General features: G+C 42.2%; 1 protein-coding gene across 12 annotated transcripts in view; it reads right to left on the bottom strand.

Annotated features, from left to right (window-relative positions):
• Positions 1-1,660: 1,660 nt before the first annotated feature.
• The window catches only part of ADGRF5 (adhesion G protein-coupled receptor F5), a 102,192-nt gene continuing 76,243 nt past the window's right edge, over positions 1,661-27,609 (bottom strand). For 6 of the 12 annotated variants that reach the window (XM_072832745.1, XM_072832743.1, XM_072832746.1 and 3 more), the window contains 12 exons: positions 23,734-23,904; positions 21,720-21,839; positions 21,358-21,567; positions 18,880-19,092; positions 16,996-17,154; positions 14,901-15,109; positions 12,422-12,601; positions 9,265-10,659; positions 7,964-8,005; positions 7,814-7,873; positions 7,129-7,213; positions 1,661-5,235 (listed from right to left, as the gene is read on the bottom strand). In XM_072832745.1, the coding sequence (XP_072688846.1) occupies positions 5,156-5,235; positions 7,129-7,213; positions 7,814-7,873; positions 7,964-8,005; positions 9,265-10,659; positions 12,422-12,601; positions 14,901-15,109; positions 16,996-17,154; positions 18,880-19,092; positions 21,358-21,567; positions 21,720-21,839; positions 23,734-23,904 (2,924 nt within the window). In that variant the 3' untranslated portion in view covers positions 1,661-5,155. Of the gene's footprint in view, positions 5,236-5,842; positions 5,910-7,128; positions 7,214-7,813; positions 7,874-7,963; positions 8,006-9,264; positions 10,660-12,421; positions 12,602-14,900; positions 15,110-16,995; positions 17,155-18,879; positions 19,093-21,357; positions 21,568-21,719; positions 21,840-23,733; positions 23,905-27,609 lie in introns of all 12 variants that reach the window. The other 6 variants (XM_072832751.1, XM_072832750.1, XM_072832748.1 and 3 more) reach the window with 3 other exon arrangements.

Here is a 27,609-nt window from a genome sequence, read left to right as displayed (position 1 = left end):
TGTATGCATTACCTTAGAAAGAAAAAAAAGGTGCAAAAGAGCAGAAAAGTCCAAATAAGCTTCTATGACAAGGCAAGCATAGAGAGATGTGTGGGTCTATTGAGGAGGAGATGTTCCCAGTCCCAGGCCACAGCACTTCACAGGAAGCCTTGAAGGATGAGAGGTGCCCAGCACAGAACGAGCATTTTGACTTTATTTTTAAGATCTGGGAGGTGAGTGTTAACCAAAGCTTAGAGGACTCCCTGGCACCTGTGTTGCTTAGGGGTCTCTGATCTGTTGGCCTAAGGGTCAAGGGAAAATCAGCTCTTGGACTCACTCTACCTGGCACACCAGACACGAACCGTGCTGGGGAAGACTGTCAGCCCTAAAAGTTGATATGCCTTTTTTCATCTGGACAAATCAGACTTTTCCCAAACAGCACCCTTTCCCCGAATTCCCACAGAGCTGGATGCCATCTCCTTGGGCAAGGTGACTTCTTTCACATTTGTGTATTGAGCAAACAGAGTTAACACTATAGTACTTGCATCACATGAGCTTTATTAGTGGTCCTGCCAGAGACCCTTTAAGTGTGATTACTGCTGTGGATAAAAATGCTTACAGGTCGCATAGCCACAGCTAAGGCCTCATACAGAATCTACAGAGCTGTGTTGAATCCTGCATGTTGTTTGTTTAAACCATCTGATGAAAAAGCCTGTATAAGCCTCTCCCATTAACTTGGGCAGGACTTGTAAATACATCACTCCCAGGAGTGGAATCCATCATATGACAAAGGTGAAGGAATGTTGTAGATACAATCAAGGCTGACTTTGAGTTAATCACAAGCCTGATTATTCCGGACCTAATCAGGGGAGTCCTTTAAAAGAGAGTCTAGAAACTGAAGAAGTCAGAGATTCAAAGCAGCACAGAAGTCCTGTTGACTTTTAAAAAGCAAAGGACCACGTTGTGGAGAAGGCCACATGGTAGGGGATGGCAGGACACCTCTGGATGCTGAGGGTCTCTGTCCTAGACCTACAAAGGATGGAATGCTACCCAACAACCAGTGAGCTCATCTGAATGAATCCACAGCCCTGGCTGCCTGCCTAAGTTCCACCTGGTAAGAACCTGAGCAGAGGACGCAGTGAAGCCATGCCCAGGCTTCTGATTGCCCCCCAGAAACCATGTGACAGCAGGTGAGTGCTGTTTTGAGCCTCTATGTTTGTGGTAACATGTTACAGAATGATAGAATATGAAAACAGGCAACATGGGCCCATGTGGATGGAATAATCTGTTGCTCACAGAACTCTTGGGACTCTGTTTTCAGCCACTCATGAAAATTCCAACCAAGCCACACACAAATGTTAGAATAGATATTTGTTTATTTTTTCCTGGACATTTAGGTCCTGAAAGCTTTACTTCAGGGTCTCTCGTTTCAACCCTCTGTAAGCTTTCCATGCTGCATGGGAGTGTGGACGGTGTGAGGAAAGACATCAGTGCTGTCAGCCAACTGAGCTCAGCTGGGAGCTCCTGGTACCACCCACCCCTATGCCCGGAGAACCAAAGCAACCATTCGCTGGGTGGAGAGTGGAGTTGAATCCTGGTGGGATTTCTGGTAGGGAAGCCTGCAACAGCAGCAATGGCCTATTTACAAAGGAGCAATTTATAAAAAGAAAGCTTCACGAGATCTCACTAGATATTTTATTGTTATAAGCATGGAAAGGACACAGAGCTGTGTGCTGACATACTACTATGACATGATTTAATATCCCCAGTCATAATGTTAGAAACCTGTAGCTTCTCATTTCAAAACTAACATCTTTCAAATGAGACACGATTTTCATCGACTTTTTAACAATATCACAGAAGGATAACACCCACTGTAAACCCCTCCTTTATTTTGGACACTCAGGGAATCAGACTTCCATTGGCCTGGGTCACCGGCTCCCTTCGGGATGCACAAGGTCTATCTGACATCACCTTCACATGCCACACATCAAAGGCATTCCATCTACATGGGATTTCTGTGACCATAGTGGTCTCCCTCTGTCTTCTCAAATGGTGGGACTTTCTGTCTCTCTCCCCTCAGATAACTCCACCCCCTGCCCCTGTGCCTACGGGTTGCTATGATCTTTCTCCTCTCCGTGTCACTTTTGTTTAACCGTCAACACTGATCTCTCTGAACTTCTCTACACAAATGACAAAAGGCTAGGACTTCTCAGTGTTTCTTCATGTCTGGCTTTAGCAACTTATATCCTGAAAAGCCCATGGATCTTTATTTACTTCTTTCTCCATATGTAAGAAGTAGGGAGGAGGATGGTAGACACATGACTACTTCAAGACATGACCTGTTACACAGGACTTAACAATATTCCCAAAGAATATTTCTGTAGTTTATTTTAATTGCACATTTGTGAATGCTTTAACCTCACAACCTCTGAAGCATAAGCACTTTTGCAAGAAATTGACTTAATAGAAAGCCTTTTAATGCAAGTAAATTTTGGCCCTTGGAACTGACTTTGTTCACCAAGAGGGGTCCGGAACATGAGGAGGCATTGGGCACGTTGCAAGCAGAGCAGACCACACAGCTCACTTTGTACCAACATCAGAGCCGACATTCCTTCTTCCTCTTCCTTAGAAATCTGCTGCTGAAAGCTTTGCAATCACTGTTGATTGTGAACTAATGAACACAGGACTAGACAGGACTCCTGCTTTCACAAAGCTCATGGACTCATGGACTGCTCTCTTTTACAGTTTTGAATTCTATTATTTTAGGATATTCTTGGCAAACGGCAGTGGTTGAGCTATGTATCCTGCAGTTGAGCAGAAAACCAGTAAGAATGTCTCTAAGTTTTTGTTTTCGTAGGTGTTCTGGAATTTGGATCTGGTGTTGTAGCTTGAAAGCTACAAAGTATGTGCGCACGCGTGTGTGCATGTGTGTGTGTTGGGGGTAAGGGAACATGTGTCAGTTAATGCACATGGGCAAAGGGCCAAATCCACATCCTATGAACTCTGCGAAGGTTCCTGCCATTATAGAGGTTCCCCTCACAACACAATGATTCCCGTAGGATCCCTTCGTGGGTGGAAGTTCAGTGTTTCTTGCCCCATTGTGTTTTTGAGCTCCTCCTGGGTGCCATGCCTTCTTTGGCTGATCATGTCAGGATGGTCGGGCTCACACATTGTGCTATATAACCCTGCCTCCGTTATTCCTGAGATTACTCCGGGCCATTCTCTCTCCAACTTCTAATTCTCATTCCATTGACCTCTAGCCTAGCTTCTGGCTCTGTCTCCTCCGTACTGAGTTCTGCCCAGAGGTGACCATCCCTGGAGAATTTTATAGCTTAATCATTTCCTTTTGTGACAATTTCCAGAAAGTGTGGGAGTAGATGTCTACATCATTTGTGAACATGTAGAAACGAAGAGCTTATTTACTTGCAACATTATGAGGACTTCTACTTGCCCCACTTGCTTCGCCCCCTGAAGAAGAGAGGCAGAAGTAGAATATAAAATTAAAGATAAAAAGAAGAGAGGTGAAGGAGTTAAAATATTAAAAGGAAACTCTTTTGAAACTTAATAAATAAAAGGTTGCTACATCACAGCCTCCTTTGTCCTACCTTCCTGATGTTTAGATCTGTTCTGGTTCTCAGTTCTTTTGAAGACCACATGGCCCCCATTTCCCGAGTAGCCCCACATTTTTATTCTGCTTCACTGTCTCTCTGGGATCAGACTTCAATTTGGAATGTATGGTTGCTGTGGCTACATCACATGCTTAACTTTAATATGGATGCAATTTTAATAAATATTTGTATTTTTATGAAATGCACACACCAAAAGAAACACACACACACACATTTGGACATAATTCACAAATAATCAAATCCTTGGGGGAAACTCCACCATCTGCTCATCAAGGTAAAGCATCACTGGGAGCAGAGAGTAGCCAACCATAAAATTTCATTCCAGAAGATTTCCGAGTGGTTGGAACAAACACAAATTAGACAGTACAAAACTCTTAATGTATATTGGACTTGGAACGTAAGGGCTATACCAGACACCAAGGGCCCCTAAAACCACAGTAGCAACCACAATGATAAACAATGCCATAAGATTATTAAAATCTATTCTATGATGCACAGAGAAGTACCTGGTTAAAGCTGTTAAATATAATATACGACAGTCAGGATCTGTTTTCAGTGCAATATATCACATTTATATCACAATATGTCACATTTGGCAAGTGATGGATATAAAAATAGATATTTTTTGCCTTCAAAAAGTGGATCAGACCAAAATGTAAGGCTGCTCCAAAAAACGGTAAAAAATGTAACTAGCAGTTGGATCTGCTTGGATCTGATAAAGCACGGCTATCCCACTTCCTCTGCTTGCTCCGTCCACTGAGCTCAAACCTTAACATGCACCAGCATATGTGTGTGTGTTTAGCATCAGGAGAATTACGTCTCCTTCCATGCATCCCTTGAAAATATTATTATTCACTTGAAAGCATCCCAATGTTAGAATTTCCTCCCTATCTCTTCCCGGTGCCTTTTTTTTTTTTTTTTTTTTTTTAAATTTTTCTCTCCTAGCTAAGAAAATACCAGGAAGATACCAAACTTTCTCCATGGCTCATTTCAGTTTCCGTTTTTGAGTCACTTTTGTATTCTCCATGTTACAGTATCAGAATAATTAAGTTAACATGGAAATTTTAAACTGTGGCTCTTGATTGTTTTTCTCTATTTTTTCACTTTTTTCCTGTTTCCTTCTTTTCTTCCTTCCTTCTTAGAGTTCACTGAAGTATTTCCTAGGTCCTAGCCTCATGCTTATTATTTTAATCAAAGCTTATGCTTGTGCCCAACATGTGAAAAGTAGAAATGTCTCTTTGAATTTCTATTTTACAATATAGACAGGGACATTGGGCCTCTGGGGGCTTGAATTTCACTTAAATACTGTACATGTATAGTATCACACAAGGGGTGGGGGTGGGGCAGCAAATAAACTTAACAATGACTTTTAGTCTGTCTTTACAAAAGGAAGCTTCTTTTCCCTAATGCAAAAGTCTCTTCAGCATTTGCTCCAGGAAGCCTGCGGAGGAAACATTTTACCCATGGCTTTGAAAGGATTTTTTTTTTTTTTCAGAGCATATCCGCTGTCCTTTAAGAAGTCACGTGGGTAGATTTTCCTGTTCTTAGTTCAGCAAGGAGTAAGCACTGGATGTGTTTTCCAGGGATGAGCTGGTTGTTTCTGGGGTGGAAACATTGTACGTTCCTAAAAAACAGAGCAGCAGCTCAGTCTTAAGGACAAGACTTCATGCTCGCTGTGGTATGAATCTCTCCTGCTGGCCTGAGGGAGCTCTAGCTCAAGAGCCAGGTAAGCTCGGCCATGCCTGGAAACAAACCCATGCCTGCCCTCTGCCCAAGACCCAGAAGTGCCAGAGAACAAACAAAGCTGTTGTTCTCAAGCATGCGTGGCAGCCGACAAGACAAGCACTAACTACTTCACATCAAACCAGCAGCCAGATTTCTACAAAAGACAGGGAGATGTGAACATGGGCAGTCCTCCACATGCCACCACATGCATGGGCCTGGAGACATCCACGTGAGGGAAGCTCCTTGGTCCCCTTGGGTTGGGGTGACTTATGAAAGCCCTTGGGGGGGACCCAGAGGCTGAGCTAGAAGGCAAGGGGGGAAAGGGGAAAAAGGAAAGAAGAGGAAAGAAAAAAGGAAGAAAAGGAAGGATTGGACAAGAAGCAGAAGTCAGGGGATGCCAACAAAGGTGCAGCGGAGGGGGCAGCCATGGAGCAACCACATGGGCTGGTGTCAGCAGGAGGCAGGGACTGAGCACAGAACAAGTGGGGGCCGGGTGCCCACCCTACCATCAGATTGGTGAGCTGCCACTGCTAACAAGGTTTCCATCATTGCCTGGGGGGCCCTTTGGGGCCGCTGACAACATAAACCAAAGTTACAGTGATTATAGGACTCTCAAGTGGGCCAACCCAGAGCTGCATTAATGACTCTCGAGAAGCCATCAAATGGCACTGACTGGGAATCTCAGGCCCCAGGACCTCAGGAACACAGTCCTAACTCCAACTTTCATCGGACTGATTCAGAAACAAAGAACACACTTTATTGGCCTTATATATTGCATAATTCTGATTCCGCTGAGAATCATTTAGTGACCATGAGGGGCAAGTGCAATGGTTATACTATACCCTGAAGATTTGATAATTTCACAACAGGCCTAATCAGTGACTTTCAAAATCAAAAGTAAAGATCTTCCACTTTCATGAGTAATGCATCAAACACCAAGTCCTCTGGAGTTTTTAACAGTTTTAACAATAGGCATTCTCCAAATATGATTTTATAGGAAAAGCCTTAGTCTGGAATATGGACACAAGTCTAGATTCTGCATTTGTGAGATCTGTTCATTTTCAAGAAGCTGGAAGCAATTCTGGTGCTTAATTTCCTGGGGGTGGGGGATGGTGGGCAGAGGTTTCAACTTACCAGAATAACTGAGACCCATTGCCAAATCGTTTACTTCATTTATTTGATACCTCCGAGATAACAATTTAAATGTGCATGTTCCTAATAGAATGGATAACTTGGGTAATTCCTCTTGCATATATGCACAATTTTGTAAATGTCAATGTGTACAATAAGTACACTCCAAAAAAAGAAAAGGAAAAAAGGGAGAAAAGAAACTCACAGTATGTGATCCTATAGTAGAGCTTTCTAAATATATTTTTTGCTGCATCTTAACCCATAAACATGAACTTCCTATTCCTATTTAACAGGAATAGCAAAGAACTCCACATTTGACAAGGCCAACAATTTACAGTTCTAATTTTTGTAGTTGATACAGTTTTCACAGACAGCTCTCCACAGGCTTGTCTAGATTCTCTAAATCTTAGCCTTCTTAAGTTATTATTAGTTGCCCACTGAAGGCAGTTGCCCCCTGTATCAGCCTCTTGGTGGTTTGGGAAAATGTAAGCCAGCTCCTGTATTTAACCTCTTGCCCCTACCCCAGACGAGGCAATTGTCAGTAAATGCTGTAAAGTGGGGAGTGGGAAGGTAGGGGTGTGAGATTCCCCATTAGGGCATGTTTGTTTGAGTCAACCCAAAGTTAAGTGCTCTAGGGAGTGACCTAGAAATCACTACGTACCTGTTTTTCCAAATAAATTGTTAAATCTTCTTGATATTGGAGAACTCATAGAAAATACTGGTGTAGATGAACCTAGGGATGTTGACTAAAAAAAAGAGAAGGAAGACAATTACAAAGCAAACGTTAAACCACAGCCCTGTTTTCTCTAGGCTGTTTCGTTTGCTGCCCTCTAGTGGTCACTGCCTGCATCTCTCATTCCACTTGAAAGTGAGAGCCTGGACCAGCAGCAATTTCTACTTCACACAAATTGAGCAGGAAAGCCGCTTTGAAACACTGGACTCTCATCAGAATTAGGAAAATAACTATCAAATACATGTTTTACTGTTCGATAGGGTTTGGTATCTTCCGACATGTGAACACAGTCAAACACGTTTGAGTGCAATAGTTATTTTCCAAAACGAGCTGCAGAAAATCTATTCATCGTCATCCCTCACATTGTGCTCTCTAGTGCCTTATATTGCCCTAGGAGATTTCTTGTCTCTCATTGAATTCTTTTGACCTCCAATTGGTATTATCTGTGCTATCTGATCCCTCTTTAAAGATGTGGGACAGCATCTTAATGACAGTTCTGTGGCTGGCTTTAATAAGCAGAATCAGGTGTGAAGCACAAACAGTGGAATAATCCATGCTGGACCTGGATGTGGAGAGAGAGGTTGCCAACAATCTCTACAAAGGAAAGATTTACCTTTGAGTGCTGAGAAGACCATCTTGACAGTGAAAACTTCTTTAGTAAGGCTTCCTGTACCTGCAATTGTTTAAAAGAAGGCATCATGAGTTCAATATGCCACAAACACCTCTGACTTTTCTAGAAGCATGAAACTGTTATTGTTCTTACCTTCTGATCCCAGAGGCATCCAAAGAGCAAAATGAATAATCCCTGGAAAAGAATTGGGAAGAGGTGGGTTTTAACCATATTCTATTGCCCAGCAAATAGGAAGTACTATTAACCTGGCATTGAATTTGTACTACCTCTCCCTATATCTGTATTTATGGAATGAGTCCAATAGATAGTAACATTAAAAAGGTTACAGTAGGTCCACACCAGGGGACCGTAAATATTATAATTTTAGAAGGATATTATTTTATTTCCTTATCTCCACCCTCCTTGTGGACTGGAGGACCTGCTGGTTGTGCTATCGAATACACCTCTTGTGTCTACAGTAGTGCTCACGTAGTTGTGATGAGGACCTGGGGCACTGGGTGAAGTAATCAGTCCCTTGTAGTCAAGCCATACCATAAACTTCATTAGACATGAGCCTTATAGTTTGAAGCCATGAGCCCCAAGGCAGAAGTCTGGATTTGTGTGGCTTTAGCATGAGCATTGGGGGCACTGTCTCAATTTCTTCTCCTCGCCAGCACATGGGGGCCTATGATTACCATCCATGTGCTGGTTGAATCAGAATTAAGCATTCCTTTCCTTGTGCTCCAAAACCTTGCTGCTTGTACCTCTGCTAAATCTCTTCTACCAATGCAGCTTGTATCATAGTTAGTTATGTGCTATAAGAGAGCAAAGAGTGTGTCTTTTTCATTTTGGTATAATAGAGCAGAATGTCTACCTTACACAGGGCATTCATTCATTCTCCAGCAGATGTTTCTAGAGAACATACTATGTGGTACATGGAATTCATTGTATTTAACAGTTATTGAGTGCCTACTCTGTGCAAAAGTCTTTTTTAGGCACTAGTAGGGATATAGTGATAAATAAGATAGATGCCACCTCTGACTTCGCAGAGATAGAGCTCATTTAATACTTGTGGAAATTAACTGGAGAGATTACCTGGTTTAACAGTGGTATTTTCATTTAGGAGATAATTGGTGGCATCATGATAATGTTGGATAAATAGAAAAATCCTGTGTAGGGAAGGGACTTTCCTCTTACTTGTATTTTCAGGGCTTTTCAAAGTAAGTCATGCATGCAGCTAAATTATAATGCAGGTGATAAGAGGTATAAGGTTCCATGGGAGCAGAAGAATCTGTCCCTTCTAGCTCATTGAGTTCTTGCAATTCCCGCTCTTTAGGGCTAGGGCCTACTCTGAACTAAAATCCTTCCCCATTCCAACCCGTGTTTGTGTTTCTATCATTAATTTGTCACACCAGTACAGATACTTCCTGAGAACCTTGCCCTGCAGAACTTACCTGAAAGGCATTGAGGAGTGTAAATATAATATGGAACACAGCATTGCTTCCTTGGAACACAGTGGCAAGACCAAAACCCCAGGTGAGCCCCAAGAGTGGTGTTAGGACCCCAATGCTCTTGCTGATCTGAAACAAGCTACTCTTCTCCTGCTTGCTTGGCTTGTCTCCAATGGAGGGTCTCAGGATCTTGGAGATGACCACAACCGTGATGGTCATGTTCACCACCACGATGATCAGTGCTGGGATGACAAAGGCCAGCAGGGCCTTGGTATCCTCCCAGTTGAGCCAGCAGGCATTCTTCCTGGTGTAGACTTCTTGGGGTTGGGTGGCCCCCACTGTGATGACTGAGATGACAAGAGGGCAGCCATAGCCAAGAGAAAATGCAATAGTCTTCTGAATGGACTTGCTTGTGTCATGCAGGATGAAAACCAGGCGGTAGAAGAGCATGAGGCCCAGAGTCAGCATCCAGAAAAAGACGCTGAGGTAGAAGAAGTGGATGAAAAAGGTGGCGGCCACACAGGCTGTCTCATTGAGTGGGTAAAAATGGTCGTGGATGGCAGCAGCCACAATGAACCAGATGTCAGCAACCAGAAGAGAGGCTGCAATGTTCACTATGCAGGTGTGGCGCATATAGGAAGTCCGATTCTTGGTCACTGATTTCCACACCACAGCTTCCACCACTAGACAGGCTGCTAAGCTCAAGATGGAAAAGCATAACCCAATGTAGGAAATGATATCCAGTAGTATTCCCAGGAGGGAACCAGGGTACGGAGAGTCGGGGGACATGAGGATGGAGAATGATGTTAGGTGGTCACAGATGCAGGAGACACTGTCCCCATCGACATTGTGCACATAACACCCACTACTATCCCAACCCCCTGTGTGGTTGGCGAGGTTGAAATTCCAGTAGACACATTGTGGTACTCCACCTGAAGGATTGATGTTCTTAAAAGTCATTGAAATCCTAAATGGCATGGTTATGTTGTGGCTAACAGTGGTTGTCATCACTAAGCTGTTGGCAAAATTCTTTCCTTGAACATCCTGAGTGAGGATGGTTTGGAGAGTTGGGAAAGCCACGGTGACAATAGATGAATCTTGCTGCAGGCTTCCCACCTCGCACTTGTCAATGGCCACATTGCCCCAGAGGTCCAAGTCTGAGAAAACAAAGCTCTGTTTGTAGGTTTTTGGATGGCCAGTTTTTATTACCATGCTCCTCATCTGCACGTTAGTTTGGTTGATGGATAAAAAGGTGCTATCTTCTGTCTGTAATGCTCGGGAAAATCTTTCTACTGAATCCAGTAGCTGTGAGCTCTGGTTGGTCTGTTGCTGTTGGGACACCTTCCAGGTACTCAACATGGGCTTGCTGAGGACAGTGTTAACCGTAGAGAGAACGTTCTGTAATTGACATAGCATGGGGTCAAATCAACCACATTCCTTCAATCATAAAAGAGAGAAAAAGTAACATTTCCCCGGAAATTGGTTGCATGGGTATAGGTAAGAGGAAAAGAAAAGAGAATAATGAGGCATCACAGGTTATGGGGCTCTGTGTCCCTCCCCCTTACGGCAGGGAGTTTGTAGAGGATGCGTCCCCAAGACTCTGAGACCTCATTGAACATTTACCAAGAACCACCTCCCACCCCCACTAAGGCCAATTCAGCAAGCTGGTAGAGATATTTAGTAACTTTTATTTTATTTTAAACTTCAAACCTGTAAAGGTGATATTTTACCAGCAAGGGTGAAGTTATTTCAAAAGACCTTCTTCAATGCTGAACACCAAACTGTTGGCAAAAGAATCATTCTGGTTTTTTTATGCTAAATATTTTGATTTTCTCTCCCATAAACTTGGGTGTCATTTTCCATTTGTGCTTTCTCTCAGTATAATTTCTTTGTCCTCCTTTGCCTTGTCCTGTTTAATCTGAAACTATGCACCTTGTAGCTTGTTGAATGCTGGTCCCTGAAATAACATGTCCTAATACCCAGATCCAGTGAATGTGGTCTTATTTGGAGAAAGGGACTTTGTAGATGTAGTTAAGTGAATGATCTTGAGAGGAAATCATCCCAGATTACCTAGGTGGGCCCTAAATCCAATGTCAGGCATCTTTATGAGGGAGAGAAGAGGAAAAGGCAAATAGAGAAGAGGAGGCCATGTGAAAACAAAGTTAGGAGGTATATTGAGGCAGTCCTGAGCCAAAGAGTGCTGGAACTATGCAGAGCTGGAAGAGGCAGAGAAAGTCTCCCCTGGAGACTTTGGAAGGAACGTGGTCTGACAGACACCTTGATTCCAGACTTCTAGCTTTGAGAACCATGAGAGAAAAAGTAAGTTCCTCTCACAGTAAGCCACCCAGTTTGTGGGAATTCATTGCACTCGCTATAAGAGGTCCAATAACCTCCTTGGACCCTTGTTACCCAAGCTGCTTGCCAGATGCTTCTGGCTAGGTTTGGCCACTGGGAAGCATTGGTAGAGATGGGAGGGTGGGAGAAGAAAGAAATTGAAATATATCTTCCTACTACCCACTGCCCTCACCCCCTCACCCCCTATACACACATAATGTCTTCTGCACATCTTTGGTGATAGTTCTGTTGCTCTTGCTAGCAATCCCTCCTCTAAGGCCTGGTTCTCCCTCCACTGTAAGCTCCTCTCTTTTCCCCTTTAGTCCTCAGAGTAGTACTGGCTTCTATGTTTTGCTTTTTTTATCCCTGGCTTTACCACTACAAGTATCCTTTCATTGAAGGCTCATCATTTGAACTCTTCATTTGAATTCTGGGTGACTCCTCTCAGATCCCCGATTGCTTCAAAGTTCATGTTTAATGCTAGACCACTGAGAGTCCCACCTTATACATATTCTGAAAATCTGTTAATTCCTGGTTTTCTCCAAAGCAGGTAAGAATTCATCTATTTTAATGAAGACACTAAGATGGAGATTCGCTAAAGAAATCTTTTTAAGTTCCCCAGATGAATACTAGAATCACTCCCTGTGTCCCTAAAAACCATAGCTGACAAAGCACAAGGCATACTATGTGACCCTAATATCCAGAGTACTGCTCTTAAAAAGACAAAGAAGGAGCTGCAATGGGGAGGAGTTATGTTTCTTGACCACAAGTCCCAAGGGATGAAAAGATGAGACCCAAAGCTCCTATAAGGTCTAAACAAACTCACCATCATCATCTCTGAATTCACTTGGGTTGTAACTGTTGAAAGCAAATCAAGGATGTTAACGATGGCTCCCAGGCTCCCAGGAAATGAGCTGACTTCATGTTTTACCTTGCCTGTGCTAATAGAAAGATCCTTTAGGTATGTTGGGAGCTTCTTATCCTGAGTGGGGCTCTTGGTCAAAGCCTAGTAAAACAAAAGCCAACACAAACAGACAAACAAAAAACATGCCATCAGTTCAGTCATCAAATCCTGCTGATCTACCCATGAAGAAAATCTCTTACATCTGTGGTTTCTTCTCTTCTCCATTCCTATAAATATATCCTATAAGGTGACTTATCTCTTAATTTAATGTGTGTGCTATTCAGAATAGAATAAGACCTCACACATAGAAGGGAAACAGTAAAACACATGTCAACCTGATGACTAGTTAAAGAAAAAGGAAAGTAGATGTGATTCCTAGGGAACTAGATTAAAATTGAGTAAAATTATCCCTTGATGGTCTGAATGGAAGCACATTTGCTACTCTGCTTTCTCTGACTTACTTTGCTGACCATTAGGAGGGGGGACTCTCAATCCCAATTTTCCTGAGACAATTCTGTTTTATATCCACTGTCTCAGTGTAAGTATTACTAATGCCCTCTTTTATTCTCAAAATGTGTCCTTGTTTGGATAGTAAATTATATGGTCACCCCATCTATAATGATCACACTTCTGTTTCCTAATTATCTAAGCCTTGCTTAAAGAATGAATTCCAATTCGACCTTCTCCATAAAGAACTTTGATGAGTATTCCAACCCAGGGGAGTTTCTTTATCTGACTGCATAAGTGTTTGTTTTTAAAAGATTTATTTATTTATCTTTTTAAGAGCGAGAGAGCACGAGCAGGAGGGGTAGAGGGAGAGAAAGAGAGAATCTCAAGCAGACTCCGTGCTCAGTGCAGAGCCCAAAGTGGGGCTTGATCTCACGAACCTGAGATGAGGGCCTGAGCTGAAACCAAGAGTCAGATGCTTAATGGGGTGTGCCACACGGGTGCCCCTGTAAAGCGTTTGTTGTTTAACACACTTTACATTTTCGACATTTCTACCAATGTCATCTTGTGTTTTAGTTTCAATATCTCTTTAGTTAAATTATAAGCTCCTTAATAATTTGAAATGTATTATATTCCTTCTGATATACTATGATGTCTAACATAGTATAAGTCATAAATTGGCACATAGTAGGTATTCAATAAATATATGTTGAACAGATAAACTTAATGGAGCATGATAGACCAACAGGGCCTTTTTCCATTGAAAATGTATCTAAGTATCTAGAATTGGGGCCAAAGCCCAAAATTGATTTCAAATTATAATATTTCTATCTTTCTCGATTAGGAAAATTCATATTACTGATGTATCCTCATCAAACACCAACTCAGAGACCAAGGCTTTCAAACAGAGCTTCCTGATTATCCTAAGCAAAAATAATGTGTACAGAACTACCCAAATGGATTATGTCCTCTAACAAATCAGAGATGAAATTCTGATTTGGTCTCTTTACCCTGATAGCACCTACAATAATGCTTTGCACATAAAGAGAGGCAGATACATGGGCAGAGGGAGAAGCAGGCTCCCTGCAGGGAGCCCGATGTGGAACTCAATCCCAGGACCCCGGGATCACGCCCTGAGCTGAAGGAAGACGCTCAACCACTGAGCCACTCAGGTGTCCCCATAATAGGTATTTTAATGAATTTGTGTAAGACAAGAGGAGAGACAGGATATAATTAGATGAGACACAAACCAATATCACTCCTTTTTCTTAATTCTTTTTCCAATGGTGAGAGTCGTTGGGACCACTTGTCTAACAATGTCATTAACTATAACTCCACTAGTTGCCTCATCAGTATTTATTTATTGTAATTGATAGCATTTTAGGAGGCTCTACTCTTGACAGCTTAAGTATGAGGTAACGTTTATTTATTTTTATGAAAAGAAAAAAATTTTCCCCTACCCCATGTCAGGAACCTCTCTTCTAAGTAATAGAGCCAGGCTAATTCTATCTCTCATAACCAAAGGTTACCTCTAAAGATGGAAGAAATCTCAGACCTATAATAAAGTCCAAGCACATTTTGTTTGCACGGATGAAATTATTTTTTATGTTTCTTCTATTTCTGAAAAGATTAGAGCTGCTTGCTAGATACCAAGATTATTCAAAGGAGAATGGTAAGAGAGGATAATTTTACCTGCACCTTGGAAGTAATAGAAACACAGCACTGAGAGGTCAAGGTACAGCTGGTCCCAGAGCAGAGTACATATTTTGTTGTCTCCATATTTGAACTTAAGAAAAATGTAAAGCATTTCTAGGATTGCATCTTCTTTGGAATTAAACAAATAAAAGTAGTTTTGGAAACAACACAAAGCATCCCACGACCTATTTGCTAAGAAATACGATAAGCTAGACAAATCTCCCCATCAAGAGCTTGGAGTCAAAGACTTCAGGATCACCTTGGCCAGCTGGAGCAGACTATTTATTGGGGCAGAGATGCAGTCATTTTTCTTCACCTCCCATTGGGAGCCTACACATTTGTAAGTTATGATCCCTCCAGTAGGACCTCCAGAGATGTTTGGTACTTTTGAGAAATGGCAGAGTTTCTGGATGACTTTTCCAGGCTCCCCAACACCTATTACGGGATCTCGGCACATGATGTTCTTTCCTGCATTGGAAACATGGAAATAAAATGGACAATTTGAAAGGAGGACAAAAGATCGTCAAAATACGGTCAGTCAGGCCTAGCTAGAATGTTGATGTTTGAATTCATTTTTCTCTTTAGTTTCAGTGACCTCTTCAGAATTACCCCCTTTCTTCATTTTGTGCCTGATTTCCCAAAGCCCCTTTTAGTGCTTTTGACACAAATCTGACTTTCACCTGCACTTGCTTTTCCTAACAGAATTTATTTCTTCTATGCCTCATCCCCATCCTCCAATGCCTGGGAATCTTCTCTCTGCTGCCTGTAAAATTGAAGCAATGGAAAAATCATGATCGCTTAATGTGTGCTCATCCAGATAAGAGATAATCAGGTTACCTGGAATCTTAGGGACATAACGCCTTAATCCAAGGGATTCTCCACTCTGGCATATTCGAATTACCTGGGGAACTTGGAAAATACCAATATCCAGGTTCATTCCAGCCCAAATAACTAAGAACCTCTTGGGGCTGGGATTTAAGCATTGGCTATTTCTCTAACTTTCCCCAGTGATTCCAGTGTGCAACCAAGGTTGAGAAGCACTGCCTTAATTCAAATATATAATGAATAGTGGGAATTTCAGGTACCCATGACCTGAATATTCTAAGCAATGTTTGTAAACATTTGTTCCTTCTGGCTTCCCTTAGAGGTGACTCTATTTCACATCCACTGAAGACCAGACTTGAACAGGAAAATGACATTTGTTGTAGAATCTCTCATCTCCAGGGAACTTTGATTCTCTGATGGGCAGATCCCTTTCTCACCAACTTACAAATTTAGCATTGAGTTCTTAGTCATTGTATAAAATCATGAAATATGTAAGTAATTTCTACTAGGTAAAGGAAGATGAATCATACCTGGTATGAGAAAAAAGGAGAACAAAGATAAATCAATCAAATATGCCAGTGCCTGGATGAAGATAGAGGCATGGGGGACAGTGAAGAAATGATCTTGGCTACCCCTGTAGAAAGTGTGCTTGGTAGGGTCAGGGGACAGTGACTCAGAGACAAGGAACTCTAAATTGCTTCCTACTTTGATGTCCAGGGCTCAGTTACCAACACATGTGATAATTACCACAAATCCCTCAGTAAACCTCTGTCACGATTGGTGACAGAGCCATGACTCCTTCAGATATCAGAGGTCCTATTACAGAGATTTCTCGGGGGGTGGGGGTATTGCTTCTGGTGAAAGCCCTGGACAGTCCTTTATTCACTTTCCTCTATGCTGCTCCTGAGGAGAGTTCTTGGTCATGGGCTATTACAGAAATGGCCATAAACCATGACTTCCTACCTTGAAAAGATTATGTGGAGGGATATTGGTTCAGTGATGACAAAGAATGGGAAAGACAGTAGCCTATTTTTTAGATTGACTCTTTAAATGTAGCCGTGTCCTCAGGTCTAATGGGGACACCCTTCCTTTGCTGAAACCTCAAAGGGGACTTAGCCCCATAAAGACTAGTGCACTGCTCAGTATAGTGCTTTGTCTCTCAGACTTCACTAAAATAGGGCTTCATCCTTAAGACTTTCTTGATCACTTCCTCCCCACTATCACCAGGAGAGTGAAACCTGGCAGCCTCTTCTGACAACCCTTAGGGTCTCTAGTTCAGCCCTTACCACATTAGATGTGATCACTTATCTATCACATCCACCTTTCCCCTGCACCTGAGGCTAGTCCACATGGCTTAAGGTTTGTTTGTTTGTTTGTTTGTTTGTTTCAGATCTCCCACCCTTAGCCCAAGAGCTGCCACATGAAAGTGCTTAACATCTATTTATTGAATGGGTGAATGAGGGAGTGAATGAGTAAATGAATCCCTGCTCATGATTATCACATTTTAAAATAATTTCAAATGCTCTTACCAGGAACCACATTAAGCTTCATAGATGGGCTCCGGACTGAATTATTAGCAGCATTGGTAAAGTGACAAAATATGTCCAGCTTTTTTGGACACCAGGAAACTAATGTCCTTGCCATGAACTTGTATTTGTAGCACACTTGCTTGCCATTAACTTCTTTTTCTGAGATAGAATTATTGAAAGAATTAAGTCACAAGATGAATATCCAAAGCACACATTTTGTTAAACTGATCCAATATGGATAAACATGTCCAAACTCTTCCAAGGCATGCGCTACATTAATTTTTGATGTAGTTTTAAAAATGCCTCCAGCCTTGAAGTAAGCCTGTCCATACTTACATGGTGCTCACCTACGCTCTATGTCCACCATTCATAACTCCAAATCTCTGCCCGTACAGTTTGGATAATCAGAATGCCTTTCAGCATCCCTTTTCTTCACTCTGCCTCTCCAAAACCTGTCATGCCCTGTGCGTTTCTCCTGTCCTGCCTTCACCGCATTGGTTTAGAATCACCTCTTTATGGGTCTGTTTCCTCTATTAGACCATAAAGACTTGGAGAGGAGCACCTGGTCTTATTTATCATTGCATCTCCCTATGCCTAGCTCTGTATTTGGCACATAGAGAGCACTGAATGCATGCACATTAAACACAAAAATATTGAAATGCTTAAATACTTCAGTGACCAGATGGATTCTATATCCTCCTTTTATACAGCCTTCTCTAAATTCTCATCTCTACTGGGCCCTGCTTTTCTGAACTTCCAGTGCTCTTTTGATCTGCATTGCTCATTTTGGAAATTGCATGCTATATGCATTGTCTTTATGACATGAACCCTTCCAGCAGGATAGTAATATATGTGCCCCAACTCTTCTGTCCCCTTTTCATTGCCTTCTATGGTGTTTGCATTGAGTATGTCCCCATAGGTAACTGTTCAAAAAATAAATGAGCTTGTAAATCCCTTCTATGAAGGTATCTCTGTTTTGGGATTTGGGGTTGTGAGCTCATATTTGGTTGACCTTAACCTGTAGGAATTCTGAGGTATCTGGAATCCTGAGGCTTCTGGATTTGAGGGTACATTCTACCATAGAGGATTTGAATTTCTTTTTTTGCCAGCTACCATTGGGTGCTACCCATGGGCGCTATGCACTTTACTTTAGTTACTCCTCAGCTTGGAGTTCCTGGGCCACACAGGCAGTATAAATTCAAACCCAAACCCCAGTGGGGGCAGAGCAGTTGGAATTTTGGGGGGAGAATTTTGCTCACCCTGAGATGAGACCAAGCTCTTAACCGTGGCAGACAAATTTGTTTTTCTGCTTCTCTTGCTGAGTGAGCATGTCACCCTCTGAGGGTCCTGACATTGTGCTGGTGACTTAGGGTGTCATAGTCACTGCAAGGTTCTGGGTTTCTCCTACTGGCCGATGCCCTCAAAGAAGCCCCAGCAGTAGCTAAAGCATTTCTATTTTTCTTTTTCTTAATAGTTTTGGCCCATGGTTATTTCTCTTACTTTCTTGGATGCTCAGTTGTGCATTTAAAGGGATTCTTGTGGTGCTTTTATAGCATGCTGATTCATAGCATGGAGGGAGGGACCACCAGAACACCCGATAGACTGAGGAAGCAGAGGCCTGTGAAAGTATCTTAACACTGTCTTCAATAGCTTCCACTAAAACCCATGGGCTCCACCCTCACAGGCTCTCAAATTCTGCCATAGACCAACAAGCCTTGGGCCACACAGTATGACAGAAGGTAAGAAAGGTTTGTGGCGTTCACACAGTTATATTCTATCACTAATGCAATCCTCATGTCTCTTGGCCTCTATTTTAACAGGAAATTTTGAGATTCTACAGTAATGAAGTAATATGTCCTCACCATGCAGCAATTCATGTCTTACCTGCAGGAAAGGATAAGGAATCCACTTGGAAAGTCACTCTGTAGTTCTCATCCTCGTCAATGCAGCATCTGAAGTGATGGGAACCCTTGCAGGGAACTGTAGCCTCCAGAGGATCAACCATGATGTTTGGCTCTAGAGGCAGTGGGTAAACGGTCACATCTTTCATTACGACACTGTATGAATTCTTGTACCTAAATATGCAGTGATAGGTTCCTGAGTGGAAGGAAACAAAAAATGAGATGGAATGTAATCATTGCTCCACAGAAGCATTGGCCAGGAAGGTTCAGCAGAGGCTTACTACTGCTCCCTGTAGTAGTAAGCACGGGCAAGGACACATCACACTTTCCTGGACACTGGAAGAGAAAATGTTTGATCAACTCTTCTGGATTCTCTACGTATTTGAAGGACCAACCGATAGCCTAAGTATTCACTTACTTTTAAATAAAATTAAGTGGCTTATTTAAAGTTATACAGCCTTTTAGGCATAGAATCACAGTTCCTTTTTCCTTTCTTTTTTTAAGAGTTTATTTTTTTATTCATGAGATGCACACACACAGAGGCAGAGACATAGGCAGAGGGAGAAGCAGGCTCAATGCAGGGAACCGAATGCAGGACTCAATCCCAGGACCCCGGGATCATGACCTGAGCCGAAGGCAGACATTCAACCACTGAGTCACCCAGGCATCCCTCCCAGAGGACGTTATGCCAGAGCCCAGTAGACGATAAGGTGCTACCTGAACAGCAGCCTTAGGACAGTATAGGAAGATTATTACAACATCTACAGTTTAGTAAGACCCTTTGATTTTCTTTACATTCCCTCTCTCTGCCCCAACCCTGGAGGAGCCAGAGCAGCAACTAGCTGGAGGGAAAAACAGGTGGAACAATCACAGAAAACCAACCCCTTTCTATTGCTTTTGGGAGGAAGGGAAATTGAAATTGAATATAAAATAAAAGTGCAGTTAATTTAGATGAGAAGAAATTCTTTCAGTACCCAAGTATGGGACTGTTAAATAGTTTATGTTACTGGAAATGTTACGGCTCCTCCCCAGGTATGGTTCCTCCTTGGTAGGAAAGAGCAATTGGACAGAGTAGATACAAGTTCAGCATAGCTCCTGAATCTATACTCCCAGGGCCAGCCACACAATGACTGGTTATTTCTACAACGTTGCCAAGGCCTTATATGAACAAATAAAGATCTGGACTAATTAACCTTATAGTTAATGAAAGGCTTCAGAATGGAGTGGTCAACAGTTGGCCACTAGAACCAGACAGTCTCAGTTTCACCCTGGCTCTACCATTCACCAGATATATAACCTCTATACCATTCACCAGATATATAACCACCAGATAAGATTTTACTTACCCTCACTGGGCTTCAGTTTCTTCATCTGTAAAACCAGGATACTAATAATACTGTCTTCTAGGCTTATTGTTTTAAACAAACTAATCCACTCAGACACTTAGGACAGCACCTATCACATATTAAGAGCTCAACGAATGTCAGCTGTTATTGCAGATTCTACTAAATTATCTTTTATTCCCTCCAAATCTTTGCATTTCTTTTCAACATAAATAATGTGTAGAGATAAATATGAAATACAAATGTTCCTTTCTTTGGAACCAGGCATATAAATCCTTTACTTAGATTTTTTTCTTTTTTGGTATCATGATTGGATGAAAAACTCCCAAAAGTCTGGTAAAATTACTTTTAAAACCAAACCTCTTGGGGTGCCTGGGTGGCTCAGTCAGTTAAGCGTCTAACTCTTGGTTTGGGCTCAGGTCCTCAGGTCATGAGATCAAGTCCCACATGGGACTCCACACTCAGTGGGGAGCCTGCTTGGTATTCTCTTTCCCTTTCTTTGCCCCTCCTGCTTGTGCTCTCTCTCTCTTAAACAAGCAAATGAATAAATCTTTAAAAATAAAAAAAACAGGGACTACTGGGGGGCTCAACGGTTGAGCGTCTGCCTTTGGCTCAGGGTGTGATACCGGGATTCAGGATTGAGTCCTACATCGGGCTCCTTGCATAGAGCCTGCTTCTCCCTCTTTCTCTGTTTCTGCCTCTCTCTCCGTGTGTGTGTGCGTCTCTCATGAATAAATAAATAAAATCTTTAAAAAAATACAATAAAAATGAATGAATGAATGAATGAATGAATGAATAAATAAATAAATAAATAAATAAATAAATAAATAATAAAACAACTCTCTTAACTTCATGCTCTTGAATCAGAGAGTCAAGTTCCAGAACAGGCTCTGCAACTTAAGATGTAGAAGCTTAGGAGCATTTGTTATTCTCTTTGAGCCTTCATTTCCACACCTGTGAAATGGAAATGGTAACATCTTCCCCTAAAGGGCTCTTGTATGCAGTGTGATGACACAGGCATGTCCCAGGACAGGCCATCCAGGTCTGGTCCCTCTTACAGGATATTTTCAGGGGCCCAGGCAGCAGAATAGGGTCTGGGGTCTTGCTCTTGCTCTCACCGTTCCACTCCCGGGTCACAGTCTTCACTGTCAGCACTGACTCTGCTCCATCAGAAAACCTCCTCGTGGTATAAAACTTTTGGTATATTTTAATTCCAGCAGACGTGTTCCAGTATACCTCATCATAGTTACTCACATCGCTGATGCACTTTATGGAAAAGTTTTGTCCCTCAGAAACAGAAATTGGGTCCGGGGTTATTGTTAGGTTGGCTGAAAGAATGCAAACAAAACAGACAAAAGAAAAACCAACAACAAGCACAATGTTTAGTGTTTCTGGTGACATCGACACATGAGTGAAATTTAAGACAGGCAGAAAGCAATGGACCGTCCTGACTCCACTTGTGTCAATGTGGGATTGGTACCTTGCTGCTCCTGGGCTTTACTTGTTTCTAGGCTGTTCCCGGTGGTGCTCTGAACTGTACTCATTTCCGTATCATGCCTGAGGATCTCGTGCACTTCCCCTTTGTGGCTGGAATTATCGCCTGATGATCAGCAGGGCAAAAGGTTGCAAACTTAGGGATGTTGACTTAACCCGAGCTTCCCTCCAACCTCTTGCATGCTGATGGCTCCGTCTTTTTAGCAGCTCCATTCTCCACCCTTTTAAACACTTTTAAAATACTAATGTGTTGTATTTTAACTTCTCTCTTTATCTCTTCTCCATAAAAGTGTAAACTCTCCTTCCCCAGAATTTAGCACTGAGCATAGTACACAGTCAACACTTACTAAGCCAAAGAGTAATTTCTAGAACTACATATGAAGCAGAGAGATTGTAGAATTTATTGCCCAAATAATTATACAGGACTGTCTCAGGCAAACTGGGAGAGATAGGTACCTTAACTATTAGTTTTTCTACATTTACTCCTCCTTATGAAAATATCCTCACACATGAGGACATTATTCATGAGGAATAATTAATGAGGAATTATTCATCAAGAATGTTAAGAAGACACAAATGTAAGAACTTATATGAACATTCCACTTTTTTTTTTTGCCTCTGCTTCTATCTTTCTACTCTTCTTTGAGTGTGTCATTGACATTTCAAAATGCCATTTGTTTTATCTTCTATAGATGAACAGTTTCATGCCTTGAGCCCATTGATCCTGGCCTGCTTTTCCCATCAGTATAAAATCTGGCTCTTAATCACAATCAGAAGAAATCAAGCCTTCCCATGGTGGCCTCTAGAAGCTGGGATCCCAACGTTCAGAGGCAGTTCCCTAGTCACACATCACGGATTGCTGTATCCCTCCCAATGCCCTCTCTGGCTATAGGGATCTGGTGTAGCGATGTCTTCCTAAGGTTTGGTGGTTTCTGAGCATGGAAAGGTAGAGGCTCATGGAACCATGAATCTGGTTCTATTGATTCTCAGATAAGATCCAAACTACCAGACCAGTGGTTTTCAGTGAAGGCTAACCATGTTTCTATGACAGTCAAAAGCCCACCTAATCAAGAGAACTCTGAGTCGAAACTCAAAGTGTATGAGCACTCTCCTTATAGAAAACTGCAAACTGCTCAACAGACCCATGAACTTATCGTTGATAAGTGCAATCTTAATCTTTATAAAAATGCTAAGTCATGAGAGTAGCAATCGTGAAAAGAAGTAAGAGATATTGTTTATATCACCCTTTCTCCAAATTGTTCAAGGGGGTCTGATGATTTACCTAAGTTGTTCATTTTCTGTCAGATACTGAGGAAAACCAAGTTTGACTGCCCCAATTTCACAGATAGGGGTGAAGTTATAATGTTTTAAGGCATGAGGAGAAGAAATGGCACTTTTAAGAGGTCTAATTCAGTCGAAAGACTTTAGTCAAAAGACCAAAAAACTCTCAGGACAAGTATAAAATAACCGTAGAGTACCAGATTATTAAAGCTTTCTGCAGCACTCTTTCTAGAATAGGTAGAGTGGGAGAGAAGGGATGACAGGGCAGGTCTTCACCTGCTGGTGGTGGCCAATGAGCCAGGCTATCAGAATGCAAGGGAAGGAGGATGGGACCATGAGTGGAAAGGGGAAAAGTAGGGGTGCTACCCTCATTATAAATTCAATGATTAAACAGAACTAACCCGGGTGCAAAATTACTTTCCAGTTCATTCTTGCCTTATCAGTGCTATGTGGGCCTTTCCTTCCCTGCAGCCATGGGTTCATAGCCTTATCCTTCTTTTTTTCTTTCTTTTTTTTTTTTTTTTTTTTTTTTTTAAAGACTTTATCTGAATTCAAATGGGAAAGAGGGAAATCCTCTTCTGTCTTCCACTTGAGATTTACTCCCATCATACTCCTTCTACCAGGGGAAGCCCTGCTTTATTGCTCATAGATATTCCCAAGGGATTGACAGCCCTTGGCTTCAGGTGCCAGGCTAAAGATTCTAGTGAAAGAGTTCTTACCCACAGAGATGAACGTCACTTCTATGCTCTTACTGCCTCTGGCTCCGTAGGTGCTGATGAACTCACACACAAAGATGCCCGTGGTTCCAGCCGACCCACTCGGACACTGGGTTCCATCTGCCTTGAGGGTGTATCTGCTGCAGCTGGACTCTAGGTCAGTTTCAGGGTTGCCTGCAGGGACATAAGCAGTTCTTTTGCTATCACAGTTGGCTGACTCTTCCAACTTAAGAGCAAAGAGGCCAAATCGGTGAAAAGGAGCTATTATTTAAATCAGATTTCCTCTCTTTGGAGCAGGAGGATGGTACAGTGGGTAGGTCTGCAGACTCAGGAGCTGGGTTGCCTGGCTGCAGATCCCAAACTACCACTCACTAGAAGGGTGGTGTTGAAAAAGTCACTAAACTGTTCTGTGCTTCAGCTTCTCCAGATGCAGAATGGGGACAACTAATCATAGCTATAGGCCCAATTGTAGTCACATCAAATGAGTTAATATACAGAAACACTTAGAATGGCACCTGGTCAGGGCCTGCCCCTAACACAGACCATTAGTGATGGTCACTGGGGTAGGAAAAACAATAATTAAAAAAGAGAAGTAAGTTGTTTGGATTTGATTTCAACCACAAGGAAAAAGATGACAGATTTTTACACCATTATTATTGAAAGGAGAAAGAAGTCTGGAACATCTGATATTCATCTAAGAGAAGTTCCATCAGAACCTGTCCTCTCTTATTAATCTATATATTTTCATGGAAGCTTCAACTTCTTGCTTTCTCAGGTTAGCAGCAGTTCCCCCTTCAAAATACCTCCTCTTCCAAATTTTCCTTTCCGGTCCCAAGACTCCATGCCACCCAGCCATCTTTCCTTCTTCCCAATGCCTCATTAACTCCCTCCTGTGATATTCTTCTATTCCAGTCCCTCTGGTCTCTCTTCTCTAACCCTGCCTAACAGCATGTCCTCTTAAGGCCTTCCAATCAAACACTGTCAATCAAACTTCCAAAAATCAAAGAAAAAGAGTAAGCCTTCTGACTAATTCCAACATAAATGCATCATCTTTTCCAGCCTTGCCTGGATGATCACTAAGGTCTGAAATATTTTGACTGCCATGTAACCAGTTTTCCTCCCCAGTCCCCATACATCAATTTCCACCTTCACCCACTTGATAGGATGCACTCCTAGCTCAGAGGAAGTCTTCATTTCTAAGGCTTATCTCTCCACTTGTTTTTTGAAAACCCACTTCTTCTACCTCTTCCAGGACCTCATTCCACTCTTTATCTTTCCTGTCCCTTGTGACTTTAATTTTACCTTGTGTTCTTTCACATCAACCACCCAATCTACCCAAGCCTTTCTTTCCTAGAACAATCCTTCCTCAACCTGAAAGCTCCCCTAGCCAGCACTGTATTTCCTTCCCCTCTTCCTACCATGTGGGTCTTGTATTCACTATCTATGGTCTTTTACTTCCACCAAACCAATGTGATCTGTCTTTTCCCCCCTAAATGCCCCCTCAGGTGTTCCTTTAAGACCAACTGTGATGTCCTCTCTCCCATATCCAGTGGCTTCTTCTCATACTACCCAGCATCCCTTTCCGTGGGCCACCTTCCCTGTCACTTGGCTTGCTTGATTCCATAAGTCTCTCCTGCTTATCTTCTCCTCATTCCCCCTTCTGGGTCTCCTTTGCAGGGTCTTTTCCTTCTGTTCCCTTCACCAATGCCAATGTTCCTTTTCCCCAAGCCTTGTGATATTCACTCTTTCCTTAGTTTTTTCTCCACTCTCTAACTGGACAATGTCATTCACATCCATGGCTCCTATTTTGGATCCTATATCTGGATGGCTCCTGACTCTATCTATAAGAGAAATGTTCTTGTTGTAAACTCTAGAAGCAAATTCCCAAATGCCAGTTTCGTATCTTAGGTATCTCCAACTCAACATGTCCAGTCAAGAACCGATCTTTCTTCTCCCTTGACAAAGCCTGCACATTTTTTTGTTTCTCCTCTTGCCACTGGCAGCTCCCAGAATTAAAAGTCGCAAAGTCATCTTTAACTACTTGTTAAAGCATTTCTTCACATTTCATTTCCATTTGGCTGTAAAAAGCATCTGGTTTATTCCTCTGAAACATCTCAGCACTGTCTTATCCACTCTAACCCATGGTCTCTCACCCCGCCGCATTTTCTGTTATCTGCCAATTATATCCAGTTGAAACTGGATCTCTATTTTCAGTTCTTTGCCCCTTCGATCTGTATTGGCTACATACCTTAAAGACTGTTTTTCTAAAGTTCGGTTCTGATCATCTGACTTCTCTCCTTTTAGCTTTAAATCTTACCATTGTGCACAAAATAAGATGGAATCTCCTTAAGTATGGTATGTGTATTTATTCAATTTCAATCTGCCTCTGTACCCTTTATCTCATTATATAACCCTCTCTTAAAAAAAACACATCTTGTTCTGGGCCTTCAATGTGTCCTATAACTTCACACTCTCATGGCTGTATTCACATCTAGAACATTCCCCTTTCTTCTTCTTCCTCCTGTTGATGCTTACTTATCTTTTGAGGCCCAGTCTTGCTGTCAAGTTGATGTGCAGGACAATGAGTTTCCAGAATGGATAATATAAAGAGATGTACAGAAAAAATTATAATGCATAGCAGAGAGGTTTCATAAGAGGGAAATAAATATATTATGGAGGTTGAAGCAGGGGAGTTTTCTTGGAGACTAGGGGAGATTTCAGAGAGGAATGGAGGTTTGCTCTAGGTCTTAAAAGAAATGGTGGCTGGAGTATTCTGGGGTACAGTTGTATGTGCAAATCAGTTCACCTTGGAGAATGTGGTCTAGTAGCCTGCTTCAGGAGCCAGGCCAGGTGGGGTGGGGGTGGGGTGGTAAAAAGCCCCTAATCCCATTCATAACTCAAGTGGCTCCACTATAGCCTGCTTTGCATACCAGGCATATGGTTCTCAACCAAGGGGTGTTTTTACCTGCCTGGGGGACATTGGCATTGTTCAGAGACAGCTCTGATTGTTACAGCTGGGGGTTCTACCGGTATCTAGTGAGCAGAGGCCAAAGATGCTGATAAACATCCTATAATGCACAGAACAGCTCCCCTCAGCAAAGAATTATCCAGCCCCGAATGTCACTAGAGCTGAGGTTGAGAAACCCTGCATCACACAACCATACAAGATTTTGCTTGAAGAAAGCTTCTACAGTTAAGTTGGAAAATCACTGGTGGGAAAAAATTACAGAATCTGTGGCTTGCCTTTCAGGGGACAAACAGGAAAGGGAGTGTTGATGGGGTGGAGGGGAGTTATGTTGTCATTCTGTGAGGCTCATACCTGTAGGTACAGAAGGCCTCCAAAGAGATGGTATACTCAGAAAACAAAAGCAGGATCTCTGATTGGCAGCATTCACACTGTATCCATCTAGTACCCCACTGCCCCAGTACCCAGGGCTGGGGTCTTTGCCCCTCAGGGTCCTGCTCTAGAAAGTACTGAATGCAGCTAATAAGTTGGTATTGCGCTTTCTGGAGAAGAGGTGGCTTGCGATCACAGGTTTGGTTCTCAACAGAAGCAAACTCTCCACAGAAGATTTCCCATCACACTGAGGAAAAACGAAAGGATGGGTTTTAAAGCTATCAACATTATCAGAAAACAGTTCTTGTGGCAGATTCAGTGTATTCAACTTTATTTTAATTGTTTACATTTATCATCTTGGTTTTTTACCACACAAAATTTTGGAAAAATGAGTACCATTATCAATATTTAATGGACAAAAGTGAGAGTCACTGGCCCTGTGTCAGGAAGAGGACACATGGCAGAGCTGGGATTGTGGCTCTTCAGGACTAGGTATTATCCTCCTGGAGAGCACAGGCCCTTAAGAAAATTTTTTCCAGAAC

The sequence above is a fragment of the Canis lupus genome, chromosome 7 (assembly GCF_048164855.1).
Source record: "Canis lupus baileyi chromosome 7, mCanLup2.hap1, whole genome shotgun sequence".
Classification (NCBI taxonomy): Eukaryota; Metazoa; Chordata; class Mammalia; order Carnivora; family Canidae; genus Canis; species Canis lupus.
Note: the sequence above shows the minus strand (reverse complement) of the source record. Positions and strands in the feature narration are given on the sequence as shown.